This window comes from Natator depressus, chromosome 5 (genome assembly GCF_965152275.1).
Source record: "Natator depressus isolate rNatDep1 chromosome 5, rNatDep2.hap1, whole genome shotgun sequence".
Lineage (NCBI taxonomy): Eukaryota > Metazoa > Chordata > Testudines > Cheloniidae > Natator > Natator depressus.
This window is the reverse complement of record NC_134238.1, coordinates 68,447,796-68,463,961: the sequence shown is the minus strand read 5'-3', so window position 1 is coordinate 68,463,961 and position 16,166 is coordinate 68,447,796. Positions and strand designations below refer to the sequence as shown.

The 16,166-nt window shown below is 43.4% G+C and overlaps 1 protein-coding gene across 1 annotated transcript in view; it reads right to left on the bottom strand.

Moving 5' to 3' along the window:
• MAN2A1 (mannosidase alpha class 2A member 1) overlaps window positions 1–16,166 on the bottom strand; it is a 202,369-nt gene that overhangs the window by 111,307 nt on the left and 74,896 nt on the right. Inside the window, exons 8-9 of the mRNA XM_074952939.1 lie at window positions 13,677–13,854; window positions 2,624–2,826 (exon numbers count right to left, since the gene is read on the bottom strand). Of these exons, the coding sequence (XP_074809040.1) occupies window positions 2,624–2,826; window positions 13,677–13,854 (381 nt within the window). The remainder of the gene's footprint in view (window positions 1–2,623; window positions 2,827–13,676; window positions 13,855–16,166) is intronic.

Sequence of the window (16,166 nt, the reverse complement as noted above, 5' to 3'; positions counted from 1 at the left end):
CTCAGGTGATCTTCAGTGGGATTCTGCCTGTCCCTAGAGGAGGAGAACGAAGGCAAGACAAGATTATGATGATCAACAGATGGCTCAGGCAATGGTGCTATAAGGAGGGCTTTGGGATATTTGTCTACTGGGAAGTGTTCATGGACAGAGGACAGTTCTCATGGGATGGACTCCACCTGAGTAGGGAGAGAAACAGACTTCTGGGATAGAGGTTGGCACAACTTATTAAAAGAGCTTTAAACTAGGAACTCAGGGGAGACTGTTGGGAGATGCTCATGTAATCTCTACGCCTGATTTTAACATTGGGAGGGAGGAAAATCAAGTAAGAAAGGATACAGAAATGGAGAAAGGAACAGCACTGGTTAGAAGAATTGACATTAAGAGGAAGGATAGTGCTGATGCCCATCAGAGAGGAGACACTGGCAGTAGAATGACTGTAGCCAATAGAGTGAGGAATGTGAATGAAGCCAAACAGCAACAGTTATGATGACTGTGCACCAATGCAAGGAGCCTGGATAACAAAATGGAGGAACTAGAACTATGGGTGCAGGTAGTGAAACCAGATATTATAGGGATAACCAATATGGTGGAACAGTAGTCACAACTGGAGTATAGGTATTGAAGGGTAAGTTCTGTTCAGGAAAGACAGAAATAAAGGCAAAGGTGGTGGAGTAGTATTGCATATTAATGATGAGGTATACTGTAAAAAAAATGGAGTGGGTGATGTTCTGTGGCCTGCAATATGCAGGACATCAGAATACATGATCACAATGATCCCTTCTGGCCTTAAAGTCTATGAGTCTATTAATTCAAACCTTATCAAGCCAGGTTGCTTCCAGGGTTCCTGCATCAGGACTGTTGAGCCAAACTGCAAAGGCTTGATTCCTGAGAATGATGGGAAAATTCTACCTTGGAACAAATGGCACCCCTTTTGGAAGAGAAAGACACTTTCCTCTGTAATACTGTCTACATCATCATCAAGACGTTCCTTCTGAACGTGGCATCAGCCATTACAATCTGAAAAGCCCTGTGAGATGCTTCCTTCAAGGTGGCCAAGATCACCCCCCATTATGCAAGTTCTTCTCTATTCAGAAGTGGTCTAGTGGAGATCCTGAAACCCTTGAAAGGTAACCCCCAAAATGGCCCTTCTAAAAGCCAAGATGTCTTCTGAGCAGTAGTCCTTTTGGAAGCCGGGTTCAGGTCAAAGCCAACAGGATTCAGAAGGTATGTGCCAATCCAAGAATCAATCCTTTCAGAGCCTGCAATGGGGTCCACAGGTGGCACCTCCCCCTGGTCGCTCTGGGGATTAACTCTTTTAAGGTGCTGAGCCCTCCTCTCACAGACTCTTCACCTGTCCTCACCCCAAAGGCCCCTCTCACCCCAGGAGCTGCAGCTTCCTCTTCATGACTTGGCTCTTCAGTCAGGTCACTACGATCCTCCCTTTCCAGGGTACCAAAGTTTTTCAAAGTCTCTCTCCACACTAGCAGTCTCAGGCAGTTTTCACCCCATGGTGCCACTCCCTCAGTAGCTGGCAGAGGAACCTGGGCCCACCCTCTACTCCGGGACTGTCTAAGTCAGCAGCCAAGGTCTGTTCCCTTCTAGACTTTACTGCCTTTCCCTGAGCCCTTTCCTTACTATCTGGCACTCCCTGCACAACCCAAGTTTGCCAGCCTCCCAACTGCCTCCAACCACTGAGTAACTACAGCCTACCTGTCTCTGCAGCCTCTCAACACTCCTCCCTTCTCCCATGGAGCAACTGCAGACTTTCCCAGCAGTCCCCCTCTGCTTCCAGTTTCTTGGCTTCATAAATCCAGCTCAGCTTCTTGCTCCTCAGCTGGGCTCCCTTCACTGGGCTCCGAGTCATGGGATTACTTAGCCACCTGATTTCCCCTCAGCACTGGTCTATCATACTAATTAGCCACCTTCTCAACCTGCATTAACTTTTTTAGGGCAAGTGTGGAGTAAACACCCCATCACAGAGCCCTAATTGCAAACAGTTCTGCTTTCAGTGCCTCTTGTAGCTATTAGGAACAGCCAAGTAACTGCCAAGGAGAAGTACCTGACTAATGATACAGGTCCCCAAGTAATCCCTGCCTCATTTTAAGGAGATTCCAAAGAGCTCTCATAACTTCACTGGGCACACAAATACTCCTGACTACTTCTGATTTGCCACAATGTCTTGGCAAAATTCATTCTTTTTATCTCCCTGTCCAAAAAGCCAAGCATTCCAGAAAATGATAGATCATTTGACAGCAATCAATACAATTATTCAAGTCCCATCTACAGAGACAAGGATCAAGAATACATTTGCTAGTTTCATGGTATCCAAAGTGACTGGTAACTTCCATGGTATCTTAAAACAATTAAGATATAGGTGGAACTTTTAAAAAAAACGTTTAGATTGACAAATATCCCATATATTTGTAATTCCATTAAAATGCCACAGCCATATTTCTTCTTCTACATAGATTTTGACAAAGTCCAAATTTTTATGTCAATTATGAACCTTAACTATAGTATAATGAAAATAAGCTTCAGAGTTTATTTGAAAATGACATTTGATATCTCTGCAGTATTAGATATAAACATTTACACAATACACGTATCAGATGACTATACCTACCTTAAATAGGATTCCAGAACTCTATCTAGCCTTTTGTAGAAGGGTCGTGATGTAAAGTATCCACTCCAATAATGATTATCTCTGTCTGCATATGTGAAGAAATCTCCACTCAGAACAGGAAAAACTGAATTGCTGTTCTTTTCCTCCAAATTACCTGCTTTGCGCAGAGCCTCAAAATAATCTGATAAAGTCCCAAACTGGGCCTGAAACAAAATTATAAAAACTGTTTATGTGACTGACAGATTTCCATTTTATTAGTTTAGAAATTTAGGGTTGAAGTGTATGAACATGGTGGCTTTAGATACGTACTTCAGTACACCTTCTGCAAGAAAGGTCATCACAGAAATATTGTTTTAAATAAAGAAACTTAAAAATTTCCCTTGACACCTTTGATTCAGGGTTGACATATATATCCCATGAGAAACTATTTCCAACTCACAAAATTAAAACTACCCTTTGTGTTTCCGAGTATAAATACATTCTCTGTAAAGCAGCAGCAGTTTAATCAAAAGTCAGATGAACAAAATAAGTTTTTCATTTCTCTCTTATAGGCACATATCAGGGACTTGATCAAATCTAGGCTTCAGCTGTAAGAAAACTGTCCTACATTTCTCCTCTCTCTCAAAAAGCTGCCTATTGGAGTTTAGTAACCCAGCATCCAGTAATCCAGTTTATGGAGATGTCTGAAGAGATTACCTCTCATATAATAAAACAAAAGCACCATTTTTAACTTGATTCATTATTTTCAGTTTTATTAGCTCTACTGTGTCACAGCAAAGTTTCTGTTATGCTTTCAAAGCTATTTATAGATTGTGAATAAAACCAACATACATCTGCTTTCAAAGGCCTTCTGCATTTTTCTTCAAAAGTCTGCTTACAAACAACAGTTACATTTTTATTCAAACTTAGTGTTGGAAACAGGAAACTGAAAATAAGTCTAAAACCCTTACATTTAGTTTTAAGTGTAGTTGTTTTAAAGAGATGATAGTTGAACAAACTGGAGTTTGAATCAGACAAAAAAATTATGATTACAAATGGAGAGGGAACAGCATGAAGACATAAGAAAAGCGAGGTCCCTGTGATCAACTGAGAATTTATACACTTGAAATAATACAGTAATTAAAAAGGCAGTATTACACAAATAAGCTTTATAAATCAATCCTTTCATAATGTTTATATTAAATATTGAAACAAATAAGACTTTTTCACAACCTTAAGTTAATTGGCAATTAAGGTGTACTGTTGTGAAAATATTGGTGTCCAGTTTGGGCGTTTTGAAAAAGGTATTTGCAAATGAGTGATTTTGAATTAGTCTTCTTACACTAACGTCTTTTGTGTTCTAAGCTTACTTGTTTTAGGATATGTACTTCAGTAAATTCACACTGGAAAAAGATAAAATCTCTTAGAAGTACAGTATTTCCATGTGGACATTTTTGGGGACTCTGGCCTTTTACTTTTAATTTCTTTGTTATTCAACGCAATTAACAAACACCTAAAAAGCTTTCATTGTGTGAATTACACATCCTTTAATTTATGATTTATCTTTTTTTTTAGGTTTAGGAATGACAATACAGTTATGAAATTAGGCTAAATCAAGATTCATTGTCAACTCCCAGAACCCAATATATGCCTGATCCTGCACCACTAAAAGCAACAGGAGTTTTACTATTGACATCAATGGACACAAAATCAAGCCCATTGCATGTAAGCGAATAAACAGTCCAACTAACTATAGGGAGGATCAGCCACCTCAGACACTTTCATGTGCATTGATAGTGCTCCTAGCACACCACAGGATTTAAAGATATCACATAGCTCAGTGTGATTTTGCTATGTTGCCCATTAAGAAAGATATGGTAAGGATTACTAATTAATGTTTATTTTACTATGTGTACTTGCCAGAAAATTATGCTAGTACAATTTATCTTTCTGTAGGCATATCACTTGTTCACAAATGTAATACATGTTTAAGTTTTAACCTGCTCAACTATTAGTTTCCAAAATATAAAAACTCAGTTTAAAAAAAAAAATCAATACTTAAAGGAAAGCAGGAATACCAAATATTTTCAAAACATTAAACACCTATACTCACTTTCAAAGTGCCATACACAGCTGTTGGATCATATTAAAGAAGTTCTCTATTAAAATCACAAATGAGTTTGATTCCCCATAGTTTAAATTCCAGGGTATTACTAATTAAGAGGTCTCTTGGTTTTTGGTACCGTTTCTCTCCCTCTATGTGTGAAACTTGCAAGCTGCTAATTGTGTTAGTACATTCTAAGACAGAGTCTGCTCTCAAAGCAATTCACACAGAGAGAGAGAGACTCAAAGCAATACTCTAACAACAGAAACAGCACCCAGAGACTCCCCGCCCTTTTGTTGTATTAACAATTGTGATTAAAATAGAGATAGAGGATGTATGTGGATGGATGCTTGGTGTAGATAATAACTGAATGATCAGGGAGGTGCCAGCCTAAGAATCCAGTGTCCATCGGCTGAAGAAGGCATCAAGTGGAAATAACCAGAGGACCCCCGGAGGGCAGACTGGAATCCAACCAACAGCTTCAAGAATGGGAGAACCAAAGAACAAGATAACATCTAGCAGCACGGAGCCGTCAGGAATGTGCTATCTGCTGATTGATTCAGCAACAGCATGATGAAGCAATTCCCATAGACTGGCATAGGAAGAAATTCCTATAAAAATAGACTCTAAAAAGTGAGAACTTTGGGGTCTGATTCTGCAAGCCAACTTCCAGGAGCATCAGATGAGCATCTGACAAGGCCCTGCTCCCTCCTCATGTCCAGGCCACCTGGCCAGTGGCTTGGCATGAGCAACTCTAAGGCTGGTAACTATGATAACAACCTTGCAGAACCTGTGTGTGTGTGTTTGTATGAATGAATGTGTGAATAAATATGAGATTGAATGGAATGTTATAGCTATAACTAACTGCTTACTATGATTCTTTCTGTATTCACAATAAATGTGGTATTTTGCCTTTTTCCCTTTAATAAGATCCTGCTGGTTTTTATTTTATTGGTATAACACAGCTTTTATTTGAGAAACTATAAAGAACTTATATTAACTGACGAAGAATAGCTGAAAATTACTATATAGCAAAGTCTTTCATATAGAAGATAGTTTAGCATCTCTCAAACAAGGAAATTGTTGCTGAACCGCATGTGAATGAGTGAGACACAAAAAGCGCACATTCCAAGAAGTAAGGAAGCAAGAATTTACTCACCTTGTGCAGTAACTATGGTTCTTCGAGATATGTATCCCTATGGGTGCTCCACTATAGGTGTGCTTGGGTCCCTGCATTGCTGATCAGAGAACTTTAGTAGCAGTATCTGTTAGTCCTGCACATGTGCTGTCCCTCCTTGTGCCCCGCCAAGGAAGGTGGGTGGGTTGTGGAGCACCCATAGGGACACACATCTTGAAGAACCATCATTACTGCACAAGTAACTTCTTCTTTGAGTGGTGTCCCAATGGGTGCTCCACTGTAGGTGACTCCCAAGCAGTATCCCCACTGAAAGGCTGGAGATTCAGAGTTGGGTCAGTTATAGATGACAATACTTTGGAGCCAAAGATTGAATCGGAGGCAGAGTCCCCATTGATCGCATAATGTTCTGTGAAGGTATGGACTGACGCCCAAGTCGTCGTTCTACAAATTTCTGAGATAAGGACATTCTTGAGGAAGATGACGGATAAGGAGATTGACCTCATGAAGTGTGTGCGAATACCAGCTGCAGATGTTATGTTGCAAACCTGATAACACTGCTTAATGCTGCTCAAGACCCATTTGGACAGCCTCTGGGCTGATATTGCTGAGTCCTTGGATCTTTCTGAAATAGAAAGGAAAAGCTTGGGAGATTTCCTAAGAGCCTTCGTCCTATCCAGATAAAAGGTCAGAGCTCTCCTAATGCCTAGCACATGTAGTATAGCTTCCCTGTAATCACTGTTCCCGAGTAACAGCCGTGTTAGTCTGTATTCGCAAAAAGAAAAGGAGTACTTGTGGCACCTTAGAGACTAACCAATTAATTTGAGCATAAGCTTTCGTGAGCTACAGCTCACTTCATCGGATGCATATTGTGGAAAGTGTAGAAGATCTTTTTATACACACAAAGCATGAAAAAATACCTCCCCCCACCCCACTCTCCTGCCGGTAATAGCTTATCTAAAGTGATCACTCTCCTTACAATGTGTATGATAATCAAGTTGGGCCATTTCCAGCACAAATCCAGGTTTTGTGCTGGAAATGGCCCAACTTGATTATCATACACATTGTAAGGCGAGTGACCACTTTAGATAAGCTATTATCGGCAGGAGAGTGGGGTGGGGGGAGGTATTTTTTCATGCTTTGTGTGTATAAAAAGATCTTCTACACTTTCCACAATATGCATCCGATGAAGTGAGCTGTAGCTCACGAAAGCTTATGCTCAAATAAATTGGTTAGTCTCTAAGGTGCCACAAGTACTCCTTTTCTTTTTGTAATCACTGTGAAGCTTAGGGTAAAAACTCAAAAGGTGGATCAGATGGTTCACGTGAAAAGGAGAAGTCAGCTTGGGGCTGAACTTCGGGTGTGGTCTGAGTGTGACCTTGTCTCAAATGAATACTGTGTAGGGGGGATGTGCCATCAGAACCGCTATTTGCCTTATTCTTCTAGCCGAGGTGATTGACACCAGCAAGGCAGTTTTCACTGACACGTACATAAGCGAACACGTCACCCTGGGTTCACAGGGATGTCTAATCAGGCTTTTCAACACTAGATTTAGATCCCACGTAGGGATGGTATGTTGGGGTTGTGGGAAAAGGTTTACTATACCCCTAGGGAAACATTTTGTGGTTAGGTTTGATAGCATTGAGTATCTGCCTACTTGTAGGTGAAAGGCTGCTATGGCCAGTAGGTGGACCATGAGTGAACTGAAAGATTTTCCCAATTTTTAAGAGTCCATACGTAGTCTAGGATCTTCGGAAGGGTAGCCGATGTCAGAGAAATTTGTTGGGAACTACATCAAGTCTGAAACCTGGAACACTTTTACAGGTATGTACGGTGTGTCATGGATTTTCTACTGTGTAGTAATTCCTCTTGTACCTCCTCCGAGCGGGAGCTTTCTGTATATGGGAACCATGAAGGAGACAAGCCTTGAGGTGGAGAATCCCCAGTTGGGATAAGTGCATCCTTTGTTCTGCAAGAGGAGGTATGGAGTGGATTGGAGAGAGAGAGTCAAGCACATCGCGAGTTGTGCCAGATAAGTCTGTCTCGGCTAGGTGGGAGCAATCAGTATGACATGTGCTCCTTCTCTTTTTATTTTCAATAGGACTTTTGACAGTAGGGGAAATGGGGAAAAGGCATAGAGAAGGTCCTTGTCTCACGGAAGGAAACAGTCACCCAGAGAGTGCTGTATTATCCCTGCTTTGGAGGAGTAGTGTGGACATTTCCTGCTCAGGGAAGTGGGGAACAGGTCTGTGGTCAGTGTCCCCCACTACCTGAATATGTCATGAAGCACTGCTGGGTTTATCTCCCATTCATGGTCATGTAGGAACTTGTGACAGACTGTCCGCCATCATGTTTTGTATGCCAGGAAGGTAGGCTGTTGACCATGTAATGTTATGGGAGATGCATCTGTTCCATAACTTTAGTGCTTCTGCACAGAGCGACAGTGACCCGGCTCCTCCTCATTGATTTATGTAATACATACAAGCTATGTTGTCTGTTAGGACTCATGTGTGTATTCCCTTGATCAGCAAGAGAAATAGGTGCAGGCACTCCTGACAGCCTTGAGCAAGAGGAGACCAATGTGGAGGGATGCCTTGTATTGTAAGGTCATTTAGATGTGCACCCCATCCTACTAGGGATGCATCAGCAGTGAGAAGTAATGACAGGGGAGTTTGCGAAAAGGGGATCCCTTTGCAAATATTTGCTGGGTGTTTCCACCAGTCCAGGGAGCTTTTGACCCTGGTGGGCAGCGACAGATTTGTCTAGTCTATCTCTGTTTGGTCAGTAGATTGAGCTAAACCACATCTGGAGACACCACATGTGAAGCCTGGCATGAGGTATCCCTGCTGCACCAGCTGCCATATGCCCCAAGAGTTGGAGGCAGTGGCTGGCTGATATCTGGGGGCTGTTTTGTACTGTCTCTATAAGCGCGGACAAGTAGGGGAACTCGTGGTGGGGTAGAAGCGCTTTGGCCTATAACAAGTCAAAGTCAGCCTGTAGCAGGGCAATTGCCCCATGCCTGAAAAAAGGTAGGCTGATTGAGTGTGGCTGCAGCTGTGTCCGCTTCGCCAATCAGGCCACAGCTGGCCCTGATAAAAGGGCTGAGGGCGGAGCTGGGTCACAGTCTCTCGCTCTCTCTGGAGAGAGAAGGACCTAGCTGCCTGAAGGAGCAAGGATACCTGAGGCTGAGCAGTGCTGGGGAAGGGCAAAGGAGCTGGGGAGCTCCAGCCTGGCAACTCCCCAGGCTGAGGCCTTGGTTAAAGTCTAAGAAGGTACTGGGGCTGCAGAGGGGCAGCCCAAGGATAGGCAGAGGCAGCTGGTCCAACTCCCTTGCCAATGATGAGTGGCCATTACGGACTGCAGTTTGCCCCAGTGAGAGGGGGCTAGATGATGACTGGCAGTAGCCACTGAGGCAAGGTGGGTATAGAGGATTGGGGGTTCCCCTGGAGGAGAGACCCAGAGCGTGGGGAGTACTGCGGTGGGGAGAACCCCAGGGTAAGGGGCACTGGGAGGGACACGGGAACAAGAGATAATTCCCAAGATGACCAGCAGGAGGCACCGCACCAGTGAGTCTTCGGTCCACTACACAGCTCCTATGAATTCCAGGTGTTGTACTAGGGTGAGAGCTGATTTATGGCTGTTGATCTATAGGCCCATTTCTGTGAACAAATCTATTGTGGTTTTGGTAACCCAGTGAGCCTCGTTGAAGGAGCGGGCTCTGAGGAGGAAATCATCCAGGTAGGGGTAGACCATGAACCCCTAGGACGATAGGTGTGTGGCCACTATTGACAGAATCTTGGAGAATACCCTCAGAGTCGATGATAGCCCAGTTTCATATTCCAATGCTGGACTAATCATTGCCAGAGTAACCATCTTGAATTTTTGAGCTGTGACAAACTTGTTGAGTGCTCAGAGGTCTAGTATGGGTCTCCAACCTCCCTTCTTCTTGGGCATTAGGAAATAGTGACAGTAAAAAAGCTTTGCCTCATAGATGTTGAAGTACAGGAGCCATGGCTCCTAACTGGAGTATGCAATCTCTCTTGTCATAGTAAACTCTCGAAAGAAGAGTCCCTGAAGAGGGACAAGGAAGGATGTTGAGTGGGGGAGAGGTAAAGTAAAAAAAAATCTCCAAGACCCATCACTCTGATGTTATGTGTTCCCAGGTGCTGCAGAACGTGGCAAGGCAATAGCCAAATGGATGGGATAGGATGGTCACTGTAGTGATTGAGGGGAGTGGTCTGTCAACACCTCAGCCAACATGTCAAAATTGGTGGTTTGAGGTGGAAGGTTGCGACATGGAAGACTGTGGACCTGATGGTTTGCATCTGGAGAACCTAGATTTCTTTCTTTGAGGTTCATAAAAGCATTGAGTCAGGTAGTGAGATGTACGGAATTTATGTTGCCGCAGCGGACTAAATTTTCTCTGTGTTCCGGTTGTTTACATCCCTAATGAGCACAGAGGTGCCCTGGAATCCCTAACAGTATGGACGGATGCGTCAGTCTTTTCAGCAAACAACTTGGTGCCTTCAAAAGAAAGGTCTTCAGCAGTTCTCTGCATCGCTTTAGAGAAGCCCAAAAGGTGTAACCACGACACATGTCATATAACCACTGCCGTGGAAATGGACTGGGATGCTGTATCGGCTGCATCAAGGGCTGACTGGAGCATTGTTTTGACTACTAGTTGTCCTTCCTGGACAATAGCTCAGAACTGGTCATGCTGTGACTGGGAGTTGATCAATAAAGCTCCTGAGTTTTGACTAGCGAATGCTGTCATACTTGGTCATTAAGACTTGATAATTTGTTATTCAAAACTGCAAAGTGGCGGAGGAGTAGGCCTTTCTCCCGAAGCGGTCCAAGCATTTCCAATCCCTATCATAGAGGGATGGATCTCATTTGGTGCTGGCGGCCGCAGGATTTTACCATGTCCACAACGATGGAGTTGGGTGGAGGGTGAGAAAGAAGATATTCCACCTCCCTAGGCAGGATGCAATATTTTTTATCGACCCATTTATAAGTAGTCATCGCCAATCCTGGGATTTGCCATATAGTTTTTGTGGGGTCCAGGAACGCTCACTGATGGGGAGGACTATTCTGGAGGAGGAGGAAGAGTATAGGAGGTTCAAGGAGTTTGTGGTGAGTGTCCTTGTCATCTTCCAGGGGTATCTGCAACCCTTTGGCCAAGTCCTGGAAGGGCCAGAAATCAGCAGCTAAGAATGACTGTCTCATCTGGAGGAAGATATATTGGTTCTTGGAGTAACCTCTTCCTCCATTCCACCCTCCTGTTGCTCCATAATCTCCTCTGGAGGTTCCGAGATTCTGGATACCATAGCCGAGGGAGAATGTCTCAGGGGCTCACGGGTGAGGCTGACAGTCCAAGGAGTATGGGAGCAATATGCCGCCCAGGAATCCCAGTAGGGCCACTGGAGCGGTGGGATAGATCCCAGTGGTGGTGCCCATGGCTGGTCGTATTATGTCAGTGGTGGGGGCAGGCTGAGGGTATGCCCGAGGAGCCCCTTGATAACAGGCATCATAGGGACAAAGGGAGGAGTGATTGGAGATGACTTTCTCTGGCTCACTGTCTGATTTGCTCCTAGAAAGCGGAGGTGCATGGCAGGGTACCAGAGAAGACTCCCACACTTGGAGAAGACTTGGTATTGAATTCCCAATGCCAAGAGGAGGAGACTCTGGTATATCACATAGCCTGAATTCTCTTGAGTGCCGGAATTCCAGCGGTGCCACTGGTGGTTCAGAGAGAGTCGGGGATCTCGCTCACACCAAACGCTCCGGTGCTGGATGGGGCACTGATGACAGTGCCAAAAGTACAGCATGTACTGGCAGCGTTTTCTTTCTGGAGCGCTCTCTGCTCCAATCTTTTTCCACTGGGTACAGTTGGCTTGGTGCATGTGCCCCTCAGAATCTTAGGTGCATCTACAATATCTGCCACTCTAGATCTTCGTAAGCTATGGGTACCAGGCTTGAACTGTCTCAGTGCCAATGATACCACCCATGCAGGAGATCTTTTACGGACAGCTCAGGGCTCACTCTGGGGACTCAACACTCTCTTTTTTGATGACGTATGAGAGGGGTCTGCAGCTGGTTTCTTTGACCCACAGTCCTCGGATTTTGAGGGCTGTGTAGAAAACTTGCACTTCCTGGGTGACTTCTGGCATGGATCCAGAGAAGGTTGGAGGGCTGCCTCCATGAAGATGATCTTCTGTCTTAACTCCCTGTCCTTTCAAGACCTGGCTCTGAGTTGCTGGAAGAGACCACACTTCTGGGTAATGTGGCTTTCCCCAAGGCAGCATATGCAGCAAGAGTGTTTGTCTGGCACAGGGACAGCCTCTTTGCAAGACAGGCACTTCTTGAAGTCCGATGAGCCAGGCATATCCTGCTGGGGGAAGGGGTTCCCAACAAAAAAAAAAAAAAAAAGATTTTTTTGTTTGTTTTCTGAAGAGAAAATAAAGAGAAAAAACTACATCTAAGACTAAGGATACTAACTACTAGAAATGCTAAAGAAAGCTAATGATCGCAAACGGACTGCTAAGGGCTTTATCTCTAGCCGGGGCAGCTGACAAGGAACTGAGGGGGGTTAGCCCACCCTTGCTGGTTAGCCTCGTGGCAGGGCACAAGGAGGGACACAACCTGTGCAGGCCTAATGGACACTGCTGCCAAAGTTCTCCAATCTGCAATGCAGAGATACAAGCACACCTATAGTGGAGCACCCATAGAGACACGACTCAAAGGACAACTGGAAGCTACTCAAAGCAACAAGAGAAGAAAGAAACTCCCTTAAACTTAAAGGCTATTGTTTAAAGTAAACCACTATGGCCATTGTTTATATTTCTTATAGAATAATTTCAAGCCTTGGAAGGAAAAAAATAAAGTTAGTCTGGCTTGTCATTAACCTCAAGTACATTCAAAATCATCCATCAGTTGAACTATACATTTTTATTTAAAGGACTTACTTCTATTTTTAATTTTATTTTTACAGTTGTGGGATGAGTGGGTAGTGCTGACAGCAGGTCTGCCAGGGCCCAAGACACCAGGGGACAAGGTGCAGGGGAGGCAGTGATCATCCTGGTTAGGCGAAGCAGAAGCCACTGGCCAGGACTGTAAGAAAGAGGATGAACCCCGAGCTGTATGGGAGGCCAACCCACTGCTGAACAGTTCCTGCCCAGGGACAGCTCCCATGTGCCTAGCTGGTGATGAGTGAGTGAGTGAGTGAGCAGAACCATGACAGCAAAGTTGCAGAAGTCTCCCTGCACTGCCACAGGAGCCACTCAGCAATATGGTGGTCTCCCCATGGCAGAAAGCTCACCCTCTTCCTTCTGCAGGTCATGACCAGGGGTCTCTGTGCTGCCTCACCAGGATAGCAGCCTTCCTCTGAACCTTGCGCCTGCAGGGATCGAGTGTCACCGACCCTGAAGCAGTGCAATTAGCCCTCTGTAGAACCACTATCACGGACCTGCTCACTCTCTGCCCTGACAGGAGAACTGCAGATGGCTGCCAAGGCCAGTGACAATCATCCATGTAGGCATGCCAACTGTTAGAGATTTTTCTTCCATTTACTGACAGTTATCGATTAAAATCAAATCCTGCCAAGCCTAACTATAAAACTTGATCAGTACTACCTTCCTTACTAACCAAGAGTTTCAGTTAAGCTATAGTAGTATTTAGCTAGCTTTCTCCATGATGCAAAACAAATTCATACAAAAATCTCAGTATATCAGAAGGTGCTAAAGAGTGAAACAGGAGTACATAAAAAGTTTAAATTAGGGCTCACTGATGTTAGAACAGGACTACAACTATTTGAAAAAAATAAATATGCAGTTTACCTTAACATGTAACTCAGGATGAGAGTTCATAAAATCAAAAAGCTTTTGATAATTCTGGTACTGCTGATCCCATTCTGAGCTCTCACTGTAGCGGAAATCATCCCCTAGTGGAGCCAACAGAACTTTAGTACGGAAAAGCTTTGACTTCTTTCTGTACTGATCTAAAATCATCCAAGCCCTTGGAAGAAAAAAAATTATAAAATTTAGAATATAGAAAAGTAATCACTTGACAAGACGACAAATGTCTAAAATATGTTCTATATAACACCTTACAACTAGCCTTGCAAAATTCTACTTGTCCACTTACTTATGATAATTAAAAAGGTAGGTTTTTTCCTCCTTAATAGCAACATATTAAATAGTGGGTTAAAAACTTTAGCACCTGAGCTAGTGAAAGCGTTCATAAAATTTTGTCAGGCTTCTCTGAATAACCATGATTGCCATTAAAATCTTTTCAGTACTACTTTTTTTCTAATTAAAGTTACTTCAGGTACATTTAATATAAGAAATACTGTCAATACTGCAGTTACGTTAGTTACATGCCAAAGGTAGCCAAAGATTTTAGAGAAACTATAAATCTAAAGATTTCTAAAACAACAACAACTTACCTACTTTTAATGCATATTCTCAAAGAGGTTGCAGCATGTACACATTTAGAATGGTTTCCAAACCATTAATGCTTAAAATTTGGGAAGAGGCGGGGTTAAATGTTGTATGTGAAAGTTTTTATGAGTTGCAAATATTTTTTCCAATATATCCAAAATCGGTAAAAATTTTAATAAGTTGTTTCTTTTTTTAAGCTATATAAACTGCTTTTACTTAGAATAAGTTTTCTGTTAGTGTTCTCATTAATAGGTAGTTTTAAATCATGTATGAATAAACTGCAGACATTGAGTTACGTGGTCTGCTCAGACAAACATAACCCACCTAGTATCATCAATGTTTTCTTGCCAGCAGCCCATTTTATAGTTTGTCATTAGCCATTCTCAAAGTGTTGAACTGCCTTGACTGAACCAATACCCCTTGTGAGGTCAGAAAGACTACTCTGAATCTAGGGTACGTAAAGTCCTCCCCTCAGAGAAATAGGTATCCTATCACTTACAAACTACAGCAACTGGCAGTATAGAAGAAGAGGAATTCCAAAAGAAGCTCATTTGTTATTCAAATTTTACACGTGCACTCTGAGACCAGACAACAGTTTGTCCACATTTGTGATCATTTGCCCAAAGTTACTTGTGTGATATGGAAAAAAAGGTTAGTAAGTGAGGTATTTTCCCTTGGCACCTCTTCTTTCCTGTCTTCCCTCTCCAATTTCTTTCTCAATCAGTTGCACAGTTTGTCAATGGGTTTCTATAGCATAGGGAGGATGGAATACCCATACTCAGAAGAATAATCAGGGCAAAACACACCAGATCTCAGATCTGTTGGACACGAGAAACATCTCTGTAATGGAACCATACCTCACCCCACCTCTGAGGCCCCCCATCTCCACCCCTTCTGGCTCCCTGGCAGCACAGTACCAAATGTGCACTTCCATACGTTCAAGTGTTGATTTCGGTTACATTTGCCTGAACTCTGAATTCTGTTTTTTCTAATCTTTTGTTTTTATAAACACAATTTTTTTCAGCTTACATTATTGATATGTACTATCAGCATAACTATTTTAAACTTTTTTTATGGGACTATTTAGTTTTGTTTTAAATTAATTGGATTAGATGTGGGAGTCATATGCAAAGATACAGTGTATGCTCCCACTACTCTCCCTCAGAGGGTATATCTACACTTCAATGAAAAACCCATGGTGCTCAGTCTCAGAACCCGTGTCATTTGACTCAGGCTCACATGGCTAAAAGTAACAGTGTAGACATATGGGCTTGGGCTCCAGCCTGAACTGCGAAACCTTCCTCTCTCACAGAGTTTCCAAGCCCGAACAGCTACCCTGTTGTTTTAGCCCCACAAGCCTGGGACAACTCTGAGACTCAGTGTCACTGGTCTTTTGTTGGAGTGTAGACAAACCCAGAGAGATCCTGATGCCATCCCCATGCCTGACAGTACAGAACCTGGAAAAAGTCTGACAAGCAAATTGTTTGTACCTCTTCCTGGAACTCATAGAATGTAACTGACCCAAGAGTTGTAGACTTGTTTATTAGGAACTGGGGAATTAACACATTAACTCAGTGTATTAATTTTAGTTTCTCTTACAGTTACCACTTTCATAAATTGTACTAGCAACTGTTTTGGGAATTGACACACACACAGTGCATATGTAATAGAAATTATTTCTCCTAGGACGGGGGTGGGCAAACTTCTTGGCCCGAGGGCCACATCAGGGTGCGAAACTGTATGGAGAGCCAGGTAGGGAAGGCTGGTTCTCCCCAAACAGCCTGGCCGCAGCCCCCATCCGCCCCCTCCCACTTCCCACCCCCCTCAGAACTCCACACCCATCCAACCCCACCCTGCTCCTTGTCCCCTGACCGCCCCCTCCCAGAA